The sequence below is a fragment of the Lytechinus variegatus genome, chromosome 1 (assembly GCF_018143015.1).
Source record: "Lytechinus variegatus isolate NC3 chromosome 1, Lvar_3.0, whole genome shotgun sequence".
In the NCBI taxonomy this organism is placed as follows: domain Eukaryota; kingdom Metazoa; phylum Echinodermata; class Echinoidea; order Temnopleuroida; family Toxopneustidae; genus Lytechinus; species Lytechinus variegatus.
Genome location: NC_054740.1, coordinates 41,633,771 through 41,661,522, shown reverse-complemented (window position 1 = coordinate 41,661,522; position 27,752 = coordinate 41,633,771). Strand labels below are relative to the sequence as shown.

General features: G+C 35.5%; 1 protein-coding gene across 1 annotated transcript in view; it reads right to left on the bottom strand.

Annotated features, from left to right (window-relative positions):
- Nucleotides 1–27,752, bottom strand: part of LOC121414266 — a 53,576-nt gene that overhangs the window by 11,413 nt on the left and 14,411 nt on the right. Inside the window, exons 2-6 of the mRNA XM_041607385.1 lie at nucleotides 23,581–23,679; nucleotides 16,327–16,443; nucleotides 13,879–13,995; nucleotides 11,193–11,327; nucleotides 1,296–1,424 (exon numbers count right to left, since the gene is read on the bottom strand). Coding sequence (XP_041463319.1) covers nucleotides 1,296–1,424; nucleotides 11,193–11,327; nucleotides 13,879–13,995; nucleotides 16,327–16,443; nucleotides 23,581–23,679 — 597 coding nt within the window. The remainder of the gene's footprint in view (nucleotides 1–1,295; nucleotides 1,425–11,192; nucleotides 11,328–13,878; nucleotides 13,996–16,326; nucleotides 16,444–23,580; nucleotides 23,680–27,752) is intronic.

Genomic DNA, 27,752 nt, shown 5'->3' with positions numbered 1-27,752 from the left:
ACAAGCTAGGCCAGCGTACCAGGCAACCCTGCAGCTAAGTTCTAGCAAAATAATTCAGGGATTTGTACAGAAACATCCAAGGCGTCTCTTCTGCCAGTCCATCATATTTGACTGAGATTTGTATCTGTGTATCTGTGTTGTTAACTGGCCTTACAGTGCAGGAAAATGCAACTTAATTTTACAAATTTTCATGGGGGTTAATTTGGCAACGACCTCTATACCAAAAAATAGTGGTGTTTTAGATGCAAGAAAACGCAATTTTACACACAGATTTTCAAAGATTTTCCCTACTGTACCCTCCCCCCTCGCTCGCTCGCTTGGACTCGGTCGCTACGCTCCCTCGCATACCACCAACCCCCCTTTTATGAAAAGCTGGATCCGCCCCTGGAACCATATAGTATCAAACACTGCTAATTCCATATGTTCAGGGAGGAATTAATCGATGTTTCACAGAACACAGATGGAATATTGAAATATTTCACATTTCATATAACAAAATACAAAAGAAATAGTGATTGAGTGATGTCATCAGTCTCCTCGTTTGCATACCGACAAGGATGTGAACTGTTTTCTGAAATTAAGCAAAACTTTGCAATGTCCTAACTTTCTTATTTTACATCCGATTTTGATGAAGTTTTCAGTGTTATGCTTGTTGGATTTGTCTCTTTTTATTCGAAGCAACTTTTTGTTTGGGTGCAAATGTTAATAAAATGTGTATTTTGCACCTTTACCACTCAGGTGCAGCAAGATTGCACCCCATAAGGTAGTGCCATACTTTCATACTAGAACTTTTATGGTGTTATAGAGTTACACAGCCAATGCCTGTCCTTTACATATCTTAATTTTTTATAATAGATTTCTCAATTTACTGTCAAAATGCTTTATAACCGTATAAGCACGTTGTTTACACCCATCACTATAACAACTATTGCTCAATTTTTTAAACAATTTTTGAAGTTTTAAAGACTTGTTTAAGAGTTTAAAAAAGAGTCATTAACGACTGTGACAGTGTCACGTGAGAGTGACCTTTTTTCAAATTATGTACCTACTGCTGCTTGAGCCCAAAATAAGGAATACGTAAAACTGATAAATACAGTTAGTAAAAGATTTAATAAAATCTCTTCAATCATTCACTTGTTTTCTGAAAGACGGGCTTAAACAACGTGCTTGACATTTTCAACAGGGTTTTTCTTCTTTCATCTTCCCTCTTTTTTCTCCATTTTTATTCAGTACTTCAAAGATTCCAGCCCCGCCCTTTCCCGTGGCGCCGCCCCTGGATACAGAATTGTACTTACCGAGTCTGACACACTGCTCTCCCGTGCCAACGAAGCCTGCATTACAGACACACCGATAGCCACCCGATAGATTCTCACATCTCGCATTTTCATGGCATTTATCCCTGTGTGCGTCACATTCGTTGTCATCTAAAGATTACAAATAGAACATGTATGTCAAAAAATAGTAAATGCTAAACAATATTCGTAACCATTGTAATAAATGAAACTTACTTCCATAGCAATAAAGATATCCATGTATATTTTTTTGTTCAATTGTTTCTAAGTCTTTGTTTGTTTCAAGGTTTTCATATTGACTGACAGGTTGGTATGGAAATGTGTGAAAAGTCTGGAAAAACATATAAAATGAAGAATATCTTCATTATCTTGACCTAAAAAAATAACTCAATGAAATCAGTCGTATAACTCTCGATATGAATCGGCAACATATTTTCAATTTCGAACGTAATTATCACCGGGCACGATTATATTTTGGGATTGCTATCTCAAAAGTATATTATTCAATATTGAGTCATTCTCAACAGATTCTAAACACAATGTTGACATTGTAGTCACTAAGTTTTAAAAGTCAACTATAACCAGGAATATGTCATTCTAACAATGTAATTCCTGATTGGAATTTTGATAGAAGAGACAATTTTAAGCGTAGACCTTATTATACATAGGTGATAAACAAGATTGCAATTCAAACTCGCTATTTTGCGTTTACTTACCTGTTACGTGAACTCCATGTAAGCTTATGAATGGGAAAAGGAAACTTCATGCATGATAGTTTACTCATTATTTACCAAACATATACGTATCCATGTAAACTCACACAACAGATATAACCACACGGGCAAACTAGAAACGGACTCACTATTCCAATGTAAAATCAAGTCCAGATTATCACACAAAATCGCATTTAGTTGGTTGGATTGCACATAGCTGTATCGTAAACAAATACCTGGATCATTCTTATGAATGCAAAATAAGATGTACAACCATCTCCTGGGGCCCGTAACACAAAGGTTAGCGATTGATCGTAAAACATTTTTCTACGATTGATTCCATTGACTACAATGTACAATCAATTGTGAAAATCAAGCGTACGATTAATTGCTAACCTTTGTGTTACGGGACCCAGGTCAAAATAATGTGTCCTCTTTTCTTCATAATCACCATTCATTAGGCACGTTATTCCAATTTCAAAGGAATATAGCAATACGTTAAATGGCATATATTGCCATAATACTATTTTACTCTCCTTAAACCCGACGTTTCTCTCTCTCTCTCTCTATTTACTCCATTCCCTTTTTTCTTTGGTCTTTACTCTCTCCCTGCCCATGGACCTAATAAACATGATCGTTTCGCCGAGTTGAAAATAACATTTTAGGCGGAAAATCAATTGTTTTAGCTCTCCGCCGTTCATCCTTGAACTTCACTACAGTCTGTAGATTTCGAGCAGCAAACAAAAAATCGAAGAGATTTTTTTCCTATATAGCAGACTCTAATTAAGCGTCATTAACATAAGAAAATTGTTAATTGTGACATATAATGCAAGAACATTGAATCTATATCGGGGGTTATATTCATTGTCTATGAAATGATTATTCGTTTCAACATGCACCCCCTTTCTTCCTTTCTTTCTTTCTTTCTTTCTGTCCGTCTTTTTTTTTCTTTCTATCTCTTTCCCATGAACTATCCTCGATGAAGCTGTCTACATAACTCTCTCTCCTCTCTTCACCCCATCCATCGGATTACAATCTACATTCTGCACAGCATTTCTCTAAAAATCCAACTCTTTTTGTGATGTTGTATTCTAATAGCGTGGAAAATTTGGGAAAAAAAGTAAGTTCAAATACTTCAAACTCATCGGCCATCGTACAGTCCTCATTGTCCTGTTTATACCATCTGTATGTTCAAATTCTTGATTTGTTTTTCCTATCTACAATTTTGACAAACCGTCAATATAACCGCACTTTAACCGCATATATTCATGACCGATAAAAGTCACCAAAATATTATTTTCATACAAGCGAGAATGAATAAATACACGCTATTTTCATAATTTTTAACATGTAGAGCGGATGACAGGGATGTGGTAGATTGAGGGGACGTCTTTAGCTGTAAAAGTGTAATATTAATCACTATTCACCTTTCATGACGTAAGACAAGGGTGTTATTGGAAATTTTATCCAAACCGCCCTTTATTTCTAGAAGAATGATTTCCTCCAGGCAATCAAATGTCTAAAACATCTTAATGGATGTGTTATATTCCGAGCTTACGAGATCTGGTCATTGTGGGGATGACATGGAAAAAGGGCACTCCAAAATTATCATATTTTGTGAAATATTGTTTTCTTTTTATTGAATATTTCAGTTATTTTATGGGGCTATCTAGTAGCACTGGGAAATGTGTTTCTTTAAATGAATTATACTATGCCGCGACACTAAACATGCTAAAGAGTGTGATTTATTTTATAGGAAATGGTGTATAAATGCCTTCGTTTTCTCTATATCTTTAGAAAATAGTTTTAACATATTTTTTCTTAATTCAGTTCAATTTGTTTCATTTCTTTTGAAATATTGAATAAAACAGATTTTAAAAATGATTCTGAACAGAAATGAAACAGTTCGAATGATCACAAAGATCAGAAGGATTATTCTTTCTTTTGCATGCTTTCTTGAATAAGGTACATTATGACAAGAATATAGTCACAATTTTCACATTTTTTTTCGAAAATACATTTCAAAGCCCTAAATATCATGTTTTAACTTTAAGTCAACATATCATCGATGCACAAATTTATACGCACAAGTACAGTTCCCGTAAATGTTCGCTATGAAAATAACAATGAAATGGAAAAACAATGTACAAGTTAGAAAGAAAAAAAAACTCTTAAAACAAAAACACCTAAAGAATTTGATATTTCGGCCTGATTTCCCTTAATAGCTTCAAGCTTGTCTGCGTTTGTTTTCCTATCGTCTGGACTTGAGGGCGGTGGGACGTTAAGCAACTAAACCATGAAAACGGAAAATACCCAGTCACACCAGCCAAATTAATTCTTAAACGATCGATAATATACCTTTCAAAATAACGTAATAACTTTGATCGATCTGGTCGTTTCGTGTTAGTGTGACTGTGCTTGATGGGTATATCTATTGCTCAATGACTAACCTGGATAGTGACGTCATAGAATGAATTCGCCGATCATTGTATGATTCCTGCCCGCATGAAGTACAAGATGAGATCCAGATCGTCTATTATCCGTTTTAAATTTCACTAATATCGTGTATAAAAGTTATTTGCCTATGTCGATTAGGCCACACATAAATCCAGTTCGAAATGTTGTCCTGGATTCTGTTTTTTTTCTTGTTTTTGGGGTGGAACATAATGTCGGCTCAAGGTTTAGACAATCCGTATAATAGTATCTGCCAAATAAATATTATATAATAAATTAGGACCATACTCCTCGGCCGGTATTGTAAAATTTGTATCAAGGTAAACGTAGAGAGTAGAGGCTCCGTGATGCATCAGGTGTTACGACGATGAAGACACCTTCACTTGCGAGGGTGAACGAACGGCTTTTGGAAATGACGATACCCATAATGTACTCCGAGTTCTCCCAATTGATGATGCCACTTCGCTGTGATATAATTCGATTCTGTAAGGATGGATCGAAGTGACACCAGACATGGTGGAGAACCCAGGCACGATTCAGTTTGGATTGTTCTTTTCAGGACCAAGCACATTCCCCATAAAATACATTTTGATACATGGTGCATCACGAATCCTCAGCGATGATCCAAAGAAACTATTTCTCAGCGAATCAAGAAATTACGTTAATAAACAAATACCAAAACGATACAAATTTATAAGCAAATATATAGTTCTCGGCAAACCTGCCTTTAATTATTTACCTTAAATAAATCATTAGTATCATACAGTGCTTACCATCAATATGCTCTGCAAATACAAACATACGTGAAATAGAACACCCTAATTTATCCAACAGCATTACAAGATGACAGACTTATTACTACTGTTAATTACTTGAAATCAGAGGTATGGTTAAAAACAGGAACTTTCATCAAATAGCAAAAGGGCTGTGGTATGCGATAACATAAAAAGATGTTTGGATGAGCAAAAACTGGCAACCAATTTACATTGGTCATGTTGGTAGTTTAAACACAACACTGAAACATAAATATAGTTGAATAAACTTTTTCCCATAAAATATGTATAGATTCCCAAACAAGCTATTCATACATCATTATGATGGAAAAGGCCTAAAATAAATATAGAAATTACCGATAAGTAAATCTAAGGGAATCGGTAATTTCCAGAATGTGAATAAAAAGGTATCATTCAAAGGATCATGTTTCATTAAACAGTAATAGTGCTTCAAACTCTATTACCTTGGATATAAGAAACCACAAATCGTCAAATCACGAGAAATCAATTCTACTTCTCTTCGCTTTCACATCGAGTAAAAAGAAAATATCCAATGCGATCTAATAATTCTATTTTTTTCAAGGAACTTTAATTTAGTGTTGAGATTTAATATGAAAATCATAATTCATAATAAACGCACTCTGAAATACATCCCACTCCTGAAATATCTCAAACAATCTGCAAACCTTAAATCTTTTCCCACCATACCTATATGTGACAAAACCGAAGTCCATGAATGAATGAATGAATGAGTAGACTATTTTCAGAATAGAATTGCGCTGAATTAATTTCAAATTAGATGGTTTTACTTTTATTTAACCTTACTCTTCCACTATTGTTCATTGTAGACAAAACGAAAATAAAAAATCAATAGAATTTCAATAAAAGGAATTTCCACAAAAAATCAAACACCAATTAAATACATCTTGTCCATTAGTTTGAACAAGTATCAATGTGAGAAGTTAGAACTAATCCTGTTTTAAATTCATAGGTCAAGTCCACCCCAGAAAAATGTTGATTTGAATAAATAGAGAAAAATCAAACGAGCATAACGTTTAAAATTTCATCAAAATCGGATGTAAAATAAGAAAGTTATGACATTTTAAATTTACGCTTATTTTTCACATAACAGTGATATGCACAACTCAGTGACATGCAAATGAGACAAACGATGGTGTCCCTCACTCACTATTTTCTTTTGTTTTTATTGTTTGAATCTTACAATATTTCATTGTTTGCGGATTCGACAATAAGGACCAACTTGACTGAACCATATAATATTAAACAATGCTATTTCTACATGTTCAGGGAAGAATTCATTATTGTTTCACTTGACAATAAGAAAGAAAATTAGAATATTTCACATGTGAAAAAATACAAGAGAAATAGTGAGGGGATAACGTCATCAGTCCACTCTTAAAAATATTGGGTAAAAATGCTCCATGATGGTAATTATGTATCCAACCAACATTGGGCAATTCTTTTGGGCATTATTATTTATCCAGTGTGATGAAATTTTGCTCATTCTTAAGTAATTTCTGATTATTTTTTAACCTTACTGGACAACATGCTTCCCGCATTGGGTAAAATACCGCCCAAAATTGGTTGGATACATAACTACCCTCTTGCTGGTTAAAATTTTGCCCAATATTTTTTACAGTGTCTCCTTTGCACACTGATTTGCATACTGATCAGGATGTGCATTATTTATAACTGTTTTGTGAAATAAAGCGAAACTTTGAAATGTAATACTCTTTCTTAATTTACATCCGATTTTGATGAAATTGTCAGTGTCTTGTTTGTTATATTATACTCATTTTATTCAAATTATATCTCTGTTGGGGTGGACTTGTCCTTTAAAGGAGTTCAAAGAGTGCGGCTTTTGTGGGGCTTGTGGAGCTTGGTCACAATTGATTACCAACATCTGAATATTATCAAAACCATGCGTCCATCAGATCTGTTATCAAACATCTACGAAAATGTCTTGAAATCATAATAATTCTTTCCGATGATCTATTATCAGTGATACTAAAGAATACCCGGAAATTAGGAGTGTTAAACTGTTAACATAACTGTTGTTGATCCCTTGTGAAGAGACTATACCTCACATCTAACCCGTGCGCATGCCCAGTCGAAGGGCTCTCGCTCTGACTTTATCATACCATGGTCACATTTTACTCTATACGGCGGCCGTACGGCGAGTCGAAAACAGTCGTTTTATTCATTTTTATACAAACCACCTCTATGTAGCACGTACATAAAATGTTAAAACGGCTGTTCACGACTCGCCGTACGGCCACCGTAGAGCAAATGTGACCAAGGTATGATTGACCTTGGTGAAATAGCTAAATGTACATGTACTAGCGAATATTTGCAACTACTATGTAGCCGCTTTCTGGAACGTTGAGAATTTATTCATAAAGCTCGTCAAATCACAATGGACAGCTTAAAAGGTCATTGTCAAAACCAGGATAGCAGATTGAAGCTGGCGAAAACTGGCGATATGTCGTTTGTTCAGAGTCCAGGGCGACAATTCCGTTTTGTATTCACTGATTTTCGACAAAGGCTGTTTTGTCGTGAAGGGCTTTTGACAATGAATTCTCAACTTCCCCCCCCCCCCAAAAAAAAAGAACGTCTGCGTTGTGGTATTAAAAACTCCCGATTCATGCTTCTACACCCAATAACGATATTGATCGTGTCAATATTACCATATATCTTATTTAATGTCAAAGGTCAATCCACGGTGTCGAAAGTATTTTCCAACGAATAGGCAATAATACTTTCTTCTCCGTTTTGTCAAATACACCAGACAGGAGAATAAGTAACCCAACGGTAATTACAATACATCTTTTTTTTATGCGATTAGTGCAATATCATGTTTTCGCAAGTACTTAGTATTGAAAGAATAACACATCAGCCATTTAAGCATATGCGAGCAAAGCTGCTTACTAACGAAATTAATACCCACTTTAATATCAACTCGATTAGGCTATCACACACAGAATACCTTACACATCAAAATGACAATTAATACATCATTAAGGAGTTCTGTGGTTCGGACAGTGCAAAAATAGCAATCAAAATCATAAAAAATAAGCCTAGAAAACATTACAAATTAAACATTTCATTTTCTAATGGTATACGTACCATGCAGAAAGTTGATAAACACAACAAATAAGGGGATGTAAACCAAATAATAAAAGCGGTTGGAAATTTGGATCCACATAATTTATACTGACTAAAAATTCTAACTAATAGCTCACAGTGAAAGAAGTATATCCAGATGTAGTGCCTACTTAAATGTTTTATTGTAATAATTGACAAGATACATCCCTACCGATTCAGGGTTTTTTTTCGTCTTCTGTCAAGTCATATAGGTTGCACCTAAAGCGTCAGCAAATTAATACGTTATTATTGGTGCACCAGCTGTGTGCGCGGATACATCATTAAAAGCTGACGCGAATTTTGACGCATCGTATGAATATTGTATCTTATTTTGGGGCGTTTCTAATGCGTCGCTGCAACACACTCTAGAAGCGCCCTCAAGTGTAACCGTAAAAATCTTGAGACCGTTGCGTCGCACTGGCGCATATTTCAATACGGGCGCAGGAAGATAACAGCAGACACGATAGCAGGTTTCCTTTAAAGTCCCGCTTAAATATGTTAAAACAGTAATAAATAGCCTCAATGTCATGGTTCGAGTTTTCATACCTAAATAGAATAGCATTACCTTTCAGACGAGTTCTAAATGAGAACCATGTTGACCCCCGTATGTTTTTCATTAGGCCTAACTGTATTTAAGCTTGCTATTATAACCAAAGCAGTATTTGAAATAGAGCAGCCAACGATTATTAATATATTATATAGCCTAATATTTCAAATATAGATAATATAGCATTAATATGAACATTTCAAGAAGCACAAAAGCGGGAATTTGAACTAAAATAGCTCTAATCATAGTTGGAAAAATAAGGTAGTCAGAGTCACATATATCCATTAGATATAAAAGGATAATCACCGCAATGAATATTTGCATTTTTTTATTGTTAGTTACTGTTCAACACGCATAATATCGACTAAAAACGCACGACATGCACTAGTTATTCTCATAATATAATGGTTAAATGATTAAACAATATTTTAATTCTAATTATTTACAATCAGTGGTGAAAAAAAATCAACTTTACAGCAAATCCAAAAACTACAAATCGGTGCAATAACATTTTTCCCTTCTATACATTGCAACTACTCTACAAAGTTTTAAAAACAAATGTAAAAGTTCTACGAAAATAAGTCGAAACATGGTTGTTTCTCTTACAAAGGGGAAAAAAGGAAGGAATGGCCGATATTTTCTATATCCACAAGTATCCCCAACCATACCCAAATAAAAGTTTTAAAGAAAATGGGGGATCGATCATATGACTTTGTCAGTTTTAAGCTTGACACCTGGATGATGAGATTCCGGTCAAGATTATTATTTCAACTACAGTTCATGTTCATTGCTGGAGGGCCATACACAGCTGTTATATGCCAGAGGCTGCTATTAGTTCAAGATCAATGTCTGACCTACCGTTGTAGTCGGCATCGTTTTCACTTTGACCAACTGGTTTATCCAAAATCAGGGGAGAGCATTAAGAGAAAATAAAGAGACAACAAAATTATAACATATGTAATGGATAAAGGGGTTGGTTATTTGTGTGAAACAATAAATAAGTTGCCGATTCCATTTGAAGTAATCTGATGAAGAATCACCTGGAGAGCTGCACCTAATGAACTGCATGGTATAAAACCCGAGGGGGCTTTCGGAAAAAAAAAACACGGATGAAAAGGTAAATTAACATAAAACTCAATCTGCGCATGATCACTCCAGCGTAACTTTCGGACTGAGCATGCGCAGGTAATTTTCATCCGAATGTTCCTTCTTCTTTGACTCCCGCCTTATTTTCGAAAACATGTACAAAGTGGGACAGGGTGTGTCACCGTCGCCAAACATTCTTTCATCTATCACTTGGCACCCAAGTGAATCGATTTGCACATGGTTTTCATCTTCTTCGATAAGGTTTGACGTTGAAAATAAGTCTCACATACTCGTCACTCCCGCTTAAAACAATCACACATAAAAACAGCACATAGGAAAAATCATTCTGACACTTAAATGTTATTCGTCAATATCTGACAGCAACACCCACGTGTAGAGATGGATGCGACAAGCATAATGGCTGACGTTAACGTGGGGGTGATTAGTGAGAACTAGAACTAGAAAATTGAAAAATGTGACGATATTTTATAAAGATCTCAAAAACCTCACTCAGTAAAGGGATTAACGGATTTTGCAGATCCATCATTGAAAATGGGTGCCTCCTTGTATATTTCGCCTTGAGATCATATCCAGGTTTCCTCTTCCTTTAGCAAAACTGCCACTATATTATCACCCATCTCCTTCTTTTTCTCTCATCACAAATGCTCTCTCAATCTTCCCTCATCTCTTCCCTTTCCGTCTCCTCTCTCTTCCTCCTCCCCCTTCCCTCTATCCATCTCCCTCCCCATTTCTCCCTCTCTCACCTTTTCCAGCCATGACATGTATCTTCTCATTGAGTTGTATTTATAAGTATGCTACTGCTGTCAATAATTTCGTAATGAATTTGATAATATGAATTCGTATTATTCAGAGAAACAACGGCACCTCTCAAAAACGAAGATACAGAATGCGTCCATGGTATATTAGCAAATCATGAAGGACAACATCTTCATATTTACAGAACCAGCGTTATTATGTATGAATGATGTCGTAAAAACTTTAATGTGGGATGCTCTATTGATCTCCAGAGACTAGGTCCTACTTACCTGGGTCAACTGTGTAACATGATCGTAACAGAAGGATTAACTTCTATCCAATAAAACTATAGAAAAGTTATAATAATACACTTGAAATATCTAACAAGTATTTAGATATTACTCACCTACACACGTTAGACTACCGGCGACATACTGGAATTTGTAACCTTCCGGACACAAGCAAAGAAAGTTTCCATATGTATTTTTGCACCTACGACCACGGGGGCATTGCGCTTCACCTGTTGCACATTCATCGATATCTATTGGAAAGAAAAACACGAAAATTATAATTGAAAAAACAATTTGTTCATGTTATGCTAAATACAATTCTTCGAAACATAAAATAAAAAAAGTACTGACAGATAAAATGTAGTTTTAGATCAAACATCAGTTTAATCACACCGATTCGTATAGTTGTGTGTATGAGTCTGGGATCTGGTAGGAATATCTCTTTCATCCCTGATGTATTTTTAACCATTCACATTCCAAACCATCTCTTGGATTTAAAGTCAAACAGACAATAAATATGCTCGACAGATTTACAAACACATTCCTTTTTTCTATTTTGTTTTCTTATGACTCAAAGTAAAAAGCAGTGGAGCTCTAACTGAAGCGATATTAAGATGACCATACCATTATGGAATCAACTTCCCCTTAGCGTTAGAATGACCATGGACTTACTAGTAGGTCCATGGAATGACCCAGTCTGTTCCTTCTTTAAAACATTATTGAAGACACATCTGTTTTAAGGAAGCTTTTAAGTAGACAATAATTTCTATTTAGTACAAGCAGTAGGAGTAACCAAAGCGCAGTATAATATATTTATATGGTGGCTGCGCTATACAAATTTGTCATATTATTATCATTATTATTATGACGATAATTATACTCACAGGTTACAACATCAGAAGTTTTAAAACAATGTCTAACTGTCATTATATAACGTCCACATTATCGTTTTTCTATTACTCTTCTTATGATTTTTATGGATTAGAGACCTAGCTTCATGAATGTCTGGGAACCTAGGAACTGCATGTCATCGGATTGACAGTTCCTAGGTATCTGTTTGGCCGCAACACGATACACCTTCACCCACCACCAGACAATCTACCTCCAACGTATTTCCGTCTAACAAACCAAAGGACCTGGGGAATTGGCGATGCCTTTGAACTAACCACACAGTTTGGCTTAAAAAACAGTCTTGTAGACATGCCGCAAACTACAGGACCCGCCTCCTCCTAAAATACCCGTTCCGCCCAACTTCTTTAATCGCATCCTTCCGGGCAAGTCGAGTCGATGAAATGTGTCGCTTGACTTGAACCTGAGAAGGGTCTTGGAAAGTTCAATACTTAAGATATCCCAAACCAAACCTGAGGGACTTCCCTGAAGGAGTTTCACCGTCTGCAGAGCGAGACTCACATGCAGCTTTTGGTAGAAAGTTAGGCAATCATGATTAATCGGTTTCTACAGTTCAAAACACATCACATGCTATTTATCACAAACCTGATTACTTTGTAATTCTAAGCAAGCACCGTGCTTTTTCCGAAAGTACAATCTTCTTATAACAAACTAAACAGCTGAGGCTAACGACATATTGTTTGATGACTTGATCAAAGCAATTCATTGTATATTTCTTATTTTTTTACTTTGAAACTGTAACGGACAGTCATACGTTCATGCTGGGGCTCATTAACAAAAAAGATCTTTTTGAGATATACTTTCCAACCGAGCTGTACCATATTCTAAGTGACTAACCCTTATAAGAATAGTGGTCACGAAGTTTTAGCAGAGTCTTAACACCCCTAGCTCCACCCAAAATGAATCATGGCAATTATTTGTAACCACCAAGTATGTAGTTTACCATTGCTCACCTGGCAGTCCTTACTAATTACATTTTTGTTGCTATCGCCCATATTATGTCGTCTAACATTTGGCCATAATCAGATTTCCAAAGTCAGATCCTGATGAATCATTCTTGTTTAATCCATCCTTTGCCATTATGCCATTGGGATGGGATGCATTGAGAGATAGCATAGTAGCCAAATAATACCCTCTCGAGTTATTTATTATCATAATTATCATATTATCATTATTATCATTATTCTAGCATGCATACATGCATGAGAGTGACAGATTGTTGCCTAGAATTGTTTAACCGTGCAGAAATTGCGGCACAGATGCTCAATTAAGCGACACAAATTCAAACGATCATTGGGTTTGTTTCTAGAAGCATCTCTCGTCTTTGTATAAGGTCGAGCCCATCCCAGAAACATGTTGATTGTAATAAATAGAGACAAGTCTAACTAACATAATGCTGAAAATTTGATCGAAATCGGATGTAAAATAAGAATGTTATGACATTTTAAAGTTTCGCTTATTTTTCACAAAACAGTTAGCCTATATGTACAACTTAGTGACATTAAATGAGAGGGTCGATGATGTCACTCAATCCTTTTTTCTTTTGCTTTTTATTGTCTGAATGATACAATTTTTCATTTTTTACAGATTTGACAACAAGGGCCAACTTGACCGACCCATAAAGTATTAAATAAGTTTAATTCCACATGTTCAGGGAGGAATTAATCTTTATCTCACTTGACAATGAGGTGGATGATGTCATCAGTTTCCTCATTTGCAAACCAACAAGGATAACTGTTTTGTGAAATCAAGCGAAACTTTAAAGTATCATAACTTTCTTATTTTTTATCCGATTTTGATGAAATATTCAGTGCTATGCTCGCTGGATTTTTTCCTTTTTTTCATTTAAATCGACTTTTTGTTAGGGGGGACTTGTCCTAGAAATGTTATTACCTTCACATCCTAGTCCATCGGTTGTGAGCGCAAGACCGTTAGGACAGAAGCACTTGAATCCATCAGTGTGTTGAACGCATCCATAATGACACCGAGTCGGGTTACACCTGTCATCACCTTCAAATGAATAATGAAAAAAAAACAATATTAAACCGAAAAGGTTACAATGACCATGAAATGACCAGCTCATGGGCGATGAACTGTTAATATACCATCCACCAAAGAACTCTTTCCAAACTGTTGTCATCCCAATGCTTTTTGTACTCCATAACAATTTTTTTTTAAACTGAATATCCGATGCATGCAAGGGCCATGGTTCTGCTTTAAAGCATCCTGACACCGAACATTTCTTTTAGTGGCATTAGGACACGGAACCATGCCAGTGAAACTCGTGCACATCTTTTTTTTAACACTTCTTAACACCTTCATGTAAAACACTTAAAATATTCATGTGACTCTCACTAAACATAGGCGTCCAAGTTAGAGTTTGTAAAAATGTTTCTTGACCTTCCTAACCAAGAAACGCCTCCCTCCTCATCCTTCGGACCATCAAAGGGGACGAACATGTCAAACTCATGTACGGTATCATTAAATCTTCATGATATGATTCAATTAGAATTTTTATCCATCTAAATCCAATACTGGATTTGTCACTGATAATCTGTTGATATTAATTTATCATCAAGAAGGTCCACAGTGCTCTTTCATCTCTGTCAGATAGTGACTTGATCATTCAGCTGCAAGACACCATATCCATTATGTCTGCCATTTTATTACAAGACTTTAGGCATAGTATCATAGTGAGCTTTATATTGAAATAAGAGTGTAGGCTATTCTCTTTCCGAAACAAATCTTTTCTTCTCACGCCTACATTCAATTATACCAATGTTTATTCTAGAATTTGTTCACTGAAATAAAACGAATCTTGGCCAGACTTTACAATCCAGTTTTGACCAAGAAAATATGATGCCTGCCTTACTGTCCCAGAAATGCGTAATCTGTGTGTGTGTGTGTGCAACATGTAATGTGGGAGGAGATAAAAAAATGTCTGTTCAGCAGATAATTATATTTTCTTGTTGACAATTTGAACAGGTTGATCTGTCCACCTACTTGTCTTCCCTTGCCTAAATCGCCTTCATACACAAAGCTCTCTCGAATCTTCACGGGTTCCCAGGTCTGTCCCTCTAGGGGCCCGATGCGCAAAGGGTTGCGTTTAAACGCAAGTCCAAAAAAATCAAACGCAAGTTACTAATGCGTGCTTTTGATTGGTTGAAAATCAGGATGTGTATGAGTTGTGTTTGATTGAAAACCTTTCTATAACCGGCTCCAATGTAACTCAGATGACTTTCAAAAAGGATAATAAACGCATATTGCAATATTTGTCTTATACCAACGAGTCGGGTATGCTCCCAATTATGGCTATACGCCAGGCATGCCCAGGGCCACCTCAGTTTCATTAGCAACGCAGGATAGAGGTATATTTCCACTTGTTAATGATAGAACGCTTGAAATCAACTGCATTTTATAGTACAGAAGAGTCAAAGAGACAAATCCATGACAGTTTTGAAGAGATTAGAAGAAATTTGTGAGCATAATATTGAGATATATCACATGGATAAAGCAGAGGCGTCGATCCAAGAGGGGGGGGGGGGGCAGGGGGCGTTTGCCCAACCAATGAAAATATTGGGGGGCAAACATATCGCTTTGCTCTCCTCCCCCCCCCCTCCCCAATAATTCCGCATGTCCAAAAATAAAATAAGATTGCAATGTTACACGGAAATCAGCAAGCGAGATTGAGATACCAACTCGTTCTTAATTTAAAGTTGTGCTCAAAATGTCCGCTTTTCAGATTTGAATATAAAAATGTTCAGCTCGCATTATTTCCGTAGCGAAAACCCATACTTTTCATGATTAAATAGGTGAATAGAATGTCCCGTTTTCAGTTCTAAACCTCAAGAGAACTCCCGCTTCGATATGCAATAATCGAATAATTTGTTGGATATATATCTTTATCAAAAACGTCCATTAAACTTCGCGCTCGCAGCTATTGTGATACCCATCATAATCATTGGCACTAAAAATGCTTAGAATATCAAGCTTTCAGGTCAGAATAAAAATAATTTCAGTTCGCTCTCGGCACTCGCATTATCTGTGTAGTAGGATACATGCATCTTCCTCATGAGTTACTACAAACAGTCCTAAACAGGTACTTTATCCAGTTTTCATGTCAGTATACTAAGAAATTTCAGCTCGCACTTCGCGTACGCATTAATTGGTTGGTGAGATATGTGTCTCTTTTTCATGAGTCACCCCCCCACACACATATATATACATATACATATACATATATATATATATATATATATATATATATATATACGTACGTACTAAAAATGCACGTGATATATGACACAACTGTTAACATATAATTTGTTTACAGATACTCACGACTGCATGTTTTGCCGTCCTCTTGTAAATAATATCCATTATCACAATAGCATTTATAAGACCCAACGGTGTTCATACAGCGATGTTGACAAGGAATCACAGCACATTCGTTGGTATCTAAAAAAAGAAGGATGTGAAATCAAACACGAGCGAGGATTACAGCAAGCAGTTTACAGGTAGGGAGAAATGTCGGTAAATTGCTAATTCGTCTACTGCCAACTCGTCCACTCAACACATGCTCTACTTTCATGTATTCTCATGCCATTCCGTCGATCAACATTCCCTAACAACCATTTGGTCCATTAACTATTTAGTCCAATCATCACTTCGTCTAATCACCATTCTGTCTATGGCCATTTCGTCTCATAACCAGTTGGTCTAATATCCATTTAATTTTCATTTCAATTTTTCATTTTTGCACGATTTAACACTTTGTCCAATGAGACCAATAATATGGTATATGGTCTGAATGACAATTGGACCAACTGGTTATTAGAGGGAATGGCATTGGACTACATAAAAGTAGGCCATGTGGTTAGTGGACGAACTGATGGTAGACCAAATGGTAGTAGAGGAGTTGGCAATTGGACGAATTGGCATTAGACGAATTGGAAATAAACCGAAACATACACCACCTCCTTGCTGCCTAAACTAGAATGACGCCAGAAGTCATTAAAAGCATTTACTTCAAACCAAATTATTTTGAATTCCAAGTTTGTTGATAAATTATCATGCGAAATACATTGCTTTCACGAAGTGTTGCAGTCCAGTGGATTAGTCTCATGCGTGTTTTTTGTCGGCAAGGAATTGGTCCACAATGTGCTGCACTCTACCCAGGTGAGGTGAATGGGTAGCCGGTAGGATCTAGTAGTTGAAATGCGTGAGTGCCTACAAAAAAATATGGCGGCTCAAACACAGCCGGTGCAACTTTGAAGTGCAGCAGTGTCATGCGTATGCATAGTGATTTTATCATGTACACATCAATTTTATCATGATTATTAATAATAAGCATAATTTTCATTATTATCGCATTATCATTATCATTCAACTCACTTCAATTCAAAATGGTTTATTTGAAATACTGTCTTTGCGGCAAAAGACGAATTGCAAAAGTTTACATTTCAAACAAATCATCAATTACAAGGTAAAAATAACTTAGTACAAGTACTACGAATAAATTTAAATATAGAATTATAGACATACATGTATATGTAACAAAGAATGTTAAAATAAATTAAAATCGATACTCAAATAGGAAAATATGCAAAATACATGTAAATATACCTACTGTGTTAAAATTATCAATTTAGATATTCTCATTTGTAAGAAAAATCATCGTTGTTATAATAATTATCACTATTATTATATATCATTATTATTATTATCATTATTGTTGTTGTTATCATTAATGTTATCATTTACACCATCATCATCATTATCACCATCATCATCATAAAGACAGATCATCATCGATTCACTCATAAAGTCATGCTCAAATTACAAACAGCACCACCCATGGGTTCATTCTGAATACGTCAGATTGCGCCTTGTAGATAGGGGTTCCACTTCCCCGAGAAGTTACAGGTGGGGAGACGGATATGTGTGCTATTTCTAGCACTGTTTACCGAGCATAGGGGAATATCAGATCGGTACCGAGATTAGCTAGTGGTTTCCCGCCTTTTCATGTGAAAGTTGCAACATGTCACATTATGTATTTTGGCAGCAATTCATGTTGTAGAGCTTTATCTTAGAAAGGAGACTTGTTTTACGATTTATCACTTAAAATTGGACTGAAACTAAGGGAATTAAGTTATTTTGATTGATCTGGCAAATATCTGAACTTAATCTAAAACATGCTGCCCATCATATTAACATCAGCAATAAATACAATTTCCGACTCGAAATGGCCTCTTTTAAAATACATCACTTGGATCTTATATAGTAATAAGCAAAGCGTATCATATTCAGCATGTAAAGTTGAATTAACTTACTCATCAATAATTTCCTAAATCCTTTATAGATATTCATCTTTTCTTCAAAAAAAAAGAAATTCCTATGTTTTTCAAACTTTGGTCAGTCTTTTGATTTATTAATCGTGTGTAACTTATATTCGATTTTTTCCTGTCATTCGCTGCTTACTATTGCCTTTGTTATTTTTGTTATTTTGTTATGTTTGTAATCGATTAAATTTCAGTCATCTTCGAAACACTTTTAAATCAATAAATCATATTTTTGAAAAAAAATACGTAGGCCTGTGAATGAAATGTCTTTGAATATAATCCTACTTCGTTCAGTGCATTTCCTGTAATGCCATTCATTTACGCGGTGTTCTGGCGGATTGTAGTTAGTAACAAATCATAAAGAGCATTTGGTGAAAGGTTGATTTCAAAATATGTCCTTGCTCACACAATACAATCAATGTTAATTTGTAATGCCTGTATACGATCACACACGTCTTAACATAAGTTTGTCCCATCTTCCTTAGCAGCTATAGAACCCAACGCTAGTTGTCGCTACAGGAATCTTGATGAATGAGGGTGTCAGCAGGGTCCCGACTACCGGTGTGGCGCGGGAAGCATTCCCCGGATTCCAAAGACACTGTGATGTCAAGTTCTCTGCTATAACTGACAGTCGGAAACGGGCTGGTGGTCACGGTCGTGGGCATCTTACGAGGGAATATCTCGGTAAGCTGTCTCGATTTAAGGAGATAAATCTGTTTTGGAACCCTCTCCAAACGTCCAACGTGCTCCACCTGACATCGGGATAGTTGGAGGGATGGTGTCTCCGGTCACGGAAATTGCTCTAGGGATTCCTCATCAATGTCGCTTGCGATATCGCCAGGTCAAGGGAAAAATAACGACAGATCTTTTTATCGGTATATTTCAAACTATTTTTGGATAAGCGAGTTCTTATCCTTCCTCCCGGAAACTTTCACGTTTTTTCCGTGGTAGTACGAAAATAAGAGAACAGATGGGTGCAAGTCCTCCCCCCCCCCTCCACAACAATGAATCACGAAAAATATAAAAAGGTAATAAAAATAAAAATATACATGAATAATAGATAACAAATTTTAAAAGACAATAATAAATCTAATAATACAATGAATATGAAATAAATAAAAATGAATTTGTATTCATCTTCTATGATATAATGAAAACAGTTCACCCACTGCCGAAGTTTGACACTGCTGAACTCTTACTTGCACGACCTTGCCTTTAATAATCAGATACATCCAGGTTTCCGATAAGCCCCCTCTCTCCCTTTATTTAATTTATGTTTATTAATTACTATCAGACCATATAGTATATTCCATCAGTCATCTGTCCTTGTGTACAACTCTTCTGCATGAGAATACATTAAATGCATGTTTTATCAGTTCATAAGTCATAAGTCTTCTGTTCGTTCAGGTGTCAGCACCAACCGATCACCCATTTATTCTGCATCACGCGAGACTATAAATACATTGGAATGGCATGATAATGATATAGGTAAACCAAGGATACGTGATGAAGATGCGTTTTAAATTATTCCCAAAGGCCTCCCGGAAATCATTAAGCGCCATCTTGAATCCAGAGAATTTTGTTATATCTGCAAACAATTACTAGAGATTGATATGCGCTGCCTTGGCCACATATCAAACCATCATCACAGGTAGGTAGTCGGTATGCTCATGTCAAGTAACATGCAGTTGGATATGGAAACCAGTGGCACAAGTCACCTTAAATGTTTATTGACATTTCATTATTACAAGGCACGCATGCACATAATACATACAGAGAAAACTTCCAACGAATCGTCGAGATGGTTAAGAGAAAAAGATGCCCCAATTGGACCATTTAGTGTAGCTAATCTGCCTATAGGGTAACAATAGCTAATAAATAATGAAGAATTTTAATAAATGCATTTGGCATGTTTGGTGCAATGCATTATAATGTCATTTCCGTGACCCGACGATTATGATGCTTGCTTGCGATTACTTTCATGGTTGTCGAAATGATTTCCTGGAGGTCGAACTTGATGCAGGTTTGTGTTCTCAAAAAGCTCATCACCCCGACGTCCTGTTAATGCTCCTGAAATCTCGTTTTGATACTCGCGAAAAGATTCTGCGTTATAACGGAATTCTTCCTGGGATTCCACCAAACTTGAAGTCTGGGTAATATTTCATGGACAAAGAAACAAAAGTACGGGAACCGTGCGCCATCTGGAGTCCAGATGACTGAGTGGGTTTTGAAGTCGTGATCAGCCAAAAAAAAAGGTGGTCAGCCCCTCTGGGGTGTTAAAGTTGAAATCGGGGAGAAAACTTTGATTACTGAAACGTATACTCCAGTCACACCAACCAAACCGACTCCAAACAAACCAAATCTATTACGTTCTTGTCAATGATATACGAACGGTCGGCTTGGGGCGGTTTCACCGTTGGGGCTTTGCATTACTGTGTTGACCATCAAGTCCTCAGTCATTAGGCCGTTTCCTTTTTTGCCAAATAGCATTTCATAATCACTTTTATGATTAATTATTGATTATCAGAGTATTTTCTTAAAGAATAATAATAATTATTCTCGTCATCTTTTTTTGGGTGTTTTTTTACCCCTTTCTTTCCAAATGAAATTCACGATCATCTTTATCATAAACTGGCCTACGTTGCTCGTTCTGACATTTCTTCTTCTTCTTCTTCTTCTCCTTCTTCTTCTTATTCTTCTTCTTTTTCTTCTTCTTCTTCTTATTATTATTATTCTTTATTATTATTGTTATTATTATTATTCTTTATTATTATTACTATTATTGTTTTTTATTATTATTATCATCATCACCACAATTACTATAATTATTATCATTATTTGGGGAGTATGTTCTTAAATAGTTTAAATCATTTTCGTCATCTTTCTGTCTTAATTTGACTCATTCGATGCTGACATGGTCCTTTGAAACTTTTACGTAGTGGTGATTTGGTGGTTAGAGTCTTGACAGCAAGCCTGCTGGGCAGCTTGTTTAGGATACACAGTGATTTCCGTGCAGTGCTTACATCTTTCAATCACAAGGAAATCATACTGTGCCAACTTGATCCCATCTCAAATCAGGAATAAATTCAATAAGAATGAGGTACTCCTCTGAACTTACGACCCTTTAAGTTTTGTCCTCAGGCTGCATTTATGTTAAGTACATGTATATTTTTTGATCAGGAAACTTTCTACGAAAATATACATTAATAACGAACATTGACGAAAGGCTTACATAATTCTGGTAGATACACGTATAATATGTCAAGCGAATTTTGAATATACCTAATACCTTCATGTGGAATTGTCATGTATACACTCATTTTGTTCGCTGATTTTTAAGGGTCCAATTGTTTTCACATTATAGAGATGACAACTGTTTGATATTGTAAATTATATCGGACTTTGCTATTGGTGGGAGGCAATAATAGACACATGTCTGACTTCATTCTAATTAATGAATCACTATGTTTTCCTGTTTCGGTTTGAATAATGACTTATTTCTTTTCTCGATCAATGACCTTTTAATGTTTTTTTTCCTCACGTAAGTTTTGATTGTGCAACAGCTCCTTCCGATAACACTTTATGCCATTCCTCTTTTTTTTGCAATTGAATACATGTAGCTGTATATGTGACAAAACTATACGACACGTTTGAGATACAATTTAACTGAACTGTATTTGATATTGTAATATTAAGTCTATCTTTCATATATTTAAAATTGTACATTTAGAAAAAAATGGCAGAAAAGTATAAACTGTAGGTGTACATATTACAAATTTGAAGAAAAAAAATCTACCGTGGAATCTTAGTAATTTCATGATTCTATGTCCTAATTCCCTTTTAAGAGATGCTTCCGTTCTTTTTTCCCTTTCAACATCTCGACGATGATATCATCCTAATGACTATGAAGATTCTTCTGGGAATGGTGTCCTTCTATAGTGAGAACTCAATAATAATCCGTTAATGTCCCTTTAATGCCCCTCATTGAGACAGTAGAGGGTCAGCTGTACCGCTCAAAACAAATACGATCAGAGACCAACAAAGTTATCAGTCACCACCCATGTGCATTTATTATTAATGTGGTTCTCTGTACGATTAATGAAGTTTTTGTTTCTTTGTTTTTATCACATTTTAGTTGTTCGAACCTCGAACTACTATTGATAATGCTAATAATGCAATGTGTTTATAATAGCGCCATCTACGTAGAAATAATATCTATTTAGGGTCGCATTATTATTATTAGCCCAGTTTTTAGCTCGAGCTGCCTTCCAGCGCTCAAAAGGCAGTCAAGGAATGCTTCCTCCCGGTACCCGTTTACTTCACCTGGGTTGAATTCAGCACAATGTGGATACATTTCCTGCTGAAAGAAAACACCACATGGTTGTGATACAAACCCGCGACCAGCTGAATGAAAGACGAGAGTCGTATTAACATTAGAGCAAGACGCCCCCATGATCAATTTACATCATTTTATTAGACTATTTTCATGTTTTTCAGTACTTTCGCAGTAGATCGTAAACATCAAAAAATAAACTGATTTGTACCTGGCAAGTTAATAATAAATTGAGTAGCCACAGTCACAGAAACAGTTGATTGTGTTCCTGAGTCGAAATGAATTTCTAAAGCATCTTATTTCACAGTCTGAATAGGGCACTAGGTGATCAAAATATCGTTGAGAAAGGGGGAATCATGACTAATGTAATATTTTTACCTTATCACAAGAGATCACAAATTGTGATGGCAGGTTGGGGAAATGCGTTTTCCCCCTTCTCACGATAAGACGTTATCATTGGTTATGTTTTAGCTTCCCCTCCTCTGCTTTTAGTAGCGACCACGGATATAATATTAGTACGGGGAAATATAGATTTCCCTTACAAATATTGGTGTATATTTAAAGAATTTAAACATTGATAATGATTTTTATAGTAAGAATTTCCCTTTTTAAATAAGCCACACGGTATGAAATAATGAAAGTTATTAAAGCAAATTTATATAGAAGAAAGATAACTAAGAAAGTCACCAACACGGATAGGAAAACGTGGGGTGCGAATTATCTATTGCCTGAAAAAAAAGTACCGGCACTGCCATGCAGGTATTCTTCCTGAGCAAATAATTTCCAACCAGAATCATTTCGCACATCACTCTTATTCTTACACAAAATCGAGCAAGGTATCCTGGTTGGACAAACCACAGCTGGAATTCATAGTCGAATAATAAATGGCGTTAAAATTCAATAAAAATGAATGATATTTACCTTTTTCACAAAAATCTCCCACCCATCCGGGTTGGCATTTACATCTTCTTGGTGGAGCGACACAAGTTCCATGTGGTCCACATGAAATAGTGCATACAGCTGTAAAGAGAGTAAACAAAGGTCGATATAGTTGTTAAAATATTTTTTTTCACAAATCCTGTAATGTATTTGATTGAATGTAATTCAGTGTAAGGTTCCATAAAAAAAACAATTGTTATGTTGAAATGAATTCATCTGTGTACAGCTTCATAATGGAAGTGAGAGTAAACTATCTAATAATCTTTAGCACAAAGTTTTACTACAAGCATGGCATGTGTGTGCATGCCAGAGTGTGTTTTGGGGTTAGTGCGTTTGTGGGTGAGGGTGTGTGCGTGCCCGTGGGGTTGACGTGTGAGAGGGTGGGTGCGTGTGTGTGTGTGTGTGGGGGTGGATGTGTGTGGGGGGGAGTTATCCACTCGTGTTTATGTGTTTACAATTGTCATAAATTTAACGGGCACAGGAGAAAATATAAATAAAAAAATCATAGATTTGATTGTAAAAGGAAAATCCCCATACAAATCACATTAGATTAAACAAAGATAAAAATTGCATTATTGGAGAAAAAATGAAATATTTCAAATTTTAGATAAGAACATAATAGAAGAAATTAGAGAATGTGTGACAGGGATATATATCCTGGACTGACCCATTTGCATACTCTGCATAATCAATGTTTCCTGCAAACATTATTTTTCTTACATCAATTAAAAAGAAATTGCATAGTGATGATTGATTGAATTCCTTTATCAGAGTATATCGATTCATTATTCAATCAACTGCTCAAAAAGTAAAGAAAATTATCTTTAAATATGTAAATTGTAGATATTTACATTAATGATTCCAAGTTTACTTTTTGCATAGTCGATATAAAGTGTTTATGTATGATGAATTCATGTTGTGCATTATTTTCACATGTTATATATAAAATGAGAAAGAAATAAAATATGATTTTACAAAAAAAAACTAAGTTTTTGATTCGATAGACATGATGTAGTGAATCATGTAAATCAATGGAAATTCTGATTCATAAAATGTTACTTTTAATCATCTTCATATACTAAAAACAAAATCTTAACCTTTGAATTCGCTACTCTGTGATCCTACTAAATCTCCACAAGGCTTCGTCTCCTTATTTCTCGATCACGACAGAAATTGTTCCAATTGAGCAACCCAATATTTGCACGCCTAGGGGTGCAATTAAAACGTCCCATGGATCAGTATACCGCATGCAAGAGATAACTTTCGAATAATGAATGGGAATTGTGTCACACAATCTCGATTAAATAAAACATTGTTAAAGGTCAGGTCCACCTACGATTTTTTTTATTTTAATACATAGAGAAAAATCAAACTAGCATAGCGCTGAAAATTTCATCAAAATCGGATGTAAAATAAGAAAGTTATGACATTTTATAAGTCTCGCTTATTGTTCACTGAACAGTGATTTGCACAATTCAGTGACATGCAGATAAGACAGTCGATGATGCCCTTCACTCACTGTTTCTTTTGTTTTTTATTGTATGGAGTCGATATTATTGCAGTTTTTACAGATTTGACGAGTTAAGGACCATCTTCACTGAGACATATGATATTAAGCAATTCTAATTTCCACATATTCAGGGAGGAATTGATTGTTGATTCGCTTGACAATACGGAGAAAATTAGAATATTTCATGTAAAAAAATACTAAATAAATAGTGAGTGGATGACGTCATCAGTCTCCTCATTTGCATGTCGACCAGGATGTGCATATAAATGTTTTGTAAAAATTAAGCGAAACTTTAAAATGTCATAACTCTCTTTTTTACAATCGGTTTTGATGAAATTTTCACTGTTATGCTTGTTGAATGCCTTTCTTTTTATTCAAATCAACTTTTTGTTGGGGTGGACTTCTCCTTTAATGGGAAATCTGGGAGCCCTACAGCGCAAAAAACGGTTTGTTTGGGGTCTTTTAAGCTTTACTCAATAATCGTTTCGAGTAAATGACTTTTGACTTTGAAGGAAAAGCAATTCGGTTAAGCTATTAGGTTATTAGGTCCCTATCAATTCTTTTCATTTCACAATGTGCTTTTAAAATGCCTAAAGACCCAGCAGAAATTAGTTAATAGTAATGGTATAAAGTTCATTAGTAATTTTCAAGTGTTGAATTGTTTAGATCATGAGATTACATTACGAATCATACGTGGAAAAGATATAGAAAAAAGGTCAGAAAAGGTCTGGTCTACTGTGGCTATGATTGAATAACACTGAAAATGTCATCAAAATCGGATCTGAAATAAGAAGGTTATGACATTTTCAAGTTTTTCTAAATTTCACCCAACAATTATATGCACACCCTGGTCAGTATGCAAATGAGGGGACCGATGACATCAACCACTCACTATTTCTTTTGTATTTTATTATAAGAAATATGAAATGCTTGAATTTTCTCCTCATTGTCGTGTAAGCAAAGTTTCATTCCTCCCTTAACATGTGGAATTTGATTGTTTTAACATTTTGTGGTTCGAACAAGATGGTCATAATCGACAAATCAGTCAAAAAAGAAATATTGTATAATTGAAATAATAATAAAAAAGAGAAATAGTGAGTGTGTGACATTCATCATCAACTCTCTCATTTGCACATCACTGAGTTGAGCATAAAACCGTTTTGAGATGAATAAGCGACACTTTAAAATGTCACAACATTTTCATTTTCCATCCGATTTTGATGAGGTTTTCAGCATTATTCTTGTTTGATTTTTCTCTATTTATTCAAATCAACATTTTTCTGGGATGGACTTGACCTTTAAGGAGATGGGTTAATAGGTTTTAATGTTTATATATCCTGAACGTGGCAGTCTACACGATTCACAAGAGCATTTGGTGACGAGCCATTTTGCCCAGTTACTTGCTTTTACGATCAAGACAAAAAGAGGGGGGGGGGGAAAGAAGAAAAGGGAAGGAAAAGGGTGAATAATATGAATTTATGAATATCATGTGAAAATCCATGGTAAAGTTATTTTTGCTTTTAAAAAGGTCCAAATTTGGCTCTCTCGCTTTTCTCGCTAAAAGCCTTTTAAAATACATATTTTGCCATAATTATAGGCCATTTCTTTCCCCTTCAGTTTTTAGGTTCATTATGCAACTGAATGCCCCATATTATCCATGACGCAAAATTATGTTCGATGAATTTAAAAATACATTTTATATAGGCATTCGCGAAAACCAACTGACCGTCGGCAATGTCGTTTTAATGTACTGTTAAACGTGTGCTCCCACTCGGATAGTCGTTGTTTGAGGCCAATTAAATTCCGAATCGGGAATAATACGAATGCAAAGTAGAAACAGAAAGAACAAAATAAAATGAAAGAGTTCAAAAGCCCAACGCACTCTCTTATCCATTCCTCCGATGAAGATACGCGGCGTTCATCGGCTTTTTCGGCGTCAAAAACTTTCACAGGCGGAATTAAAGAGCAATGAAGGACAAAACACGGCGAAACCACACGACTTCAAATCGTCTTGAAAATGACATGTGCGCAAAATATGCTAGTCTCTGTCGAGGCGTTAAATACCATTCTGCTTTACTTGTCGTAAGCGTTGAAAATCGCTCGAATTGCCCCCCGAGGAGGTAGTGTAACAGATATAGCCTAAATTGCTTTTCTTCCGCCTGTCTGTCAGTCTGAGCTACTAAATGGGCGAATTCCGTTTGCATGTGAACCGAGCCACGTTTAAAGGGAATGCATAATAACTCAAGGTCGCGATCAAAAATATCGTAACGTTTTTTTTTGAAATGCCAATGAAAATTCTCTAAAAAAATAAAATCGTATAACGTAATATAATATGACGTAACGTGTATACCCATGTATTTTCTTTACTTCAACAGGTTCAATGTTAATGAGTTCCTTAACGAAAATGGAACGTTATTACTTCATATCTACCCTAGAAGAGGCATTTGTGTTGAAATTAACCAAACGCACTTCATTATTATGATTTTTATCTATATCATTATCGTCATTATTATTATCGATGTTATTTTTATTATTACTATTATTAGTATCGTTATTGTTTTTATTACTATTATTATCATAATCCTAATTATTATCACTGGTCTGGATAAATATATTAGACAGTGAAATATTACATTGTTTTCCT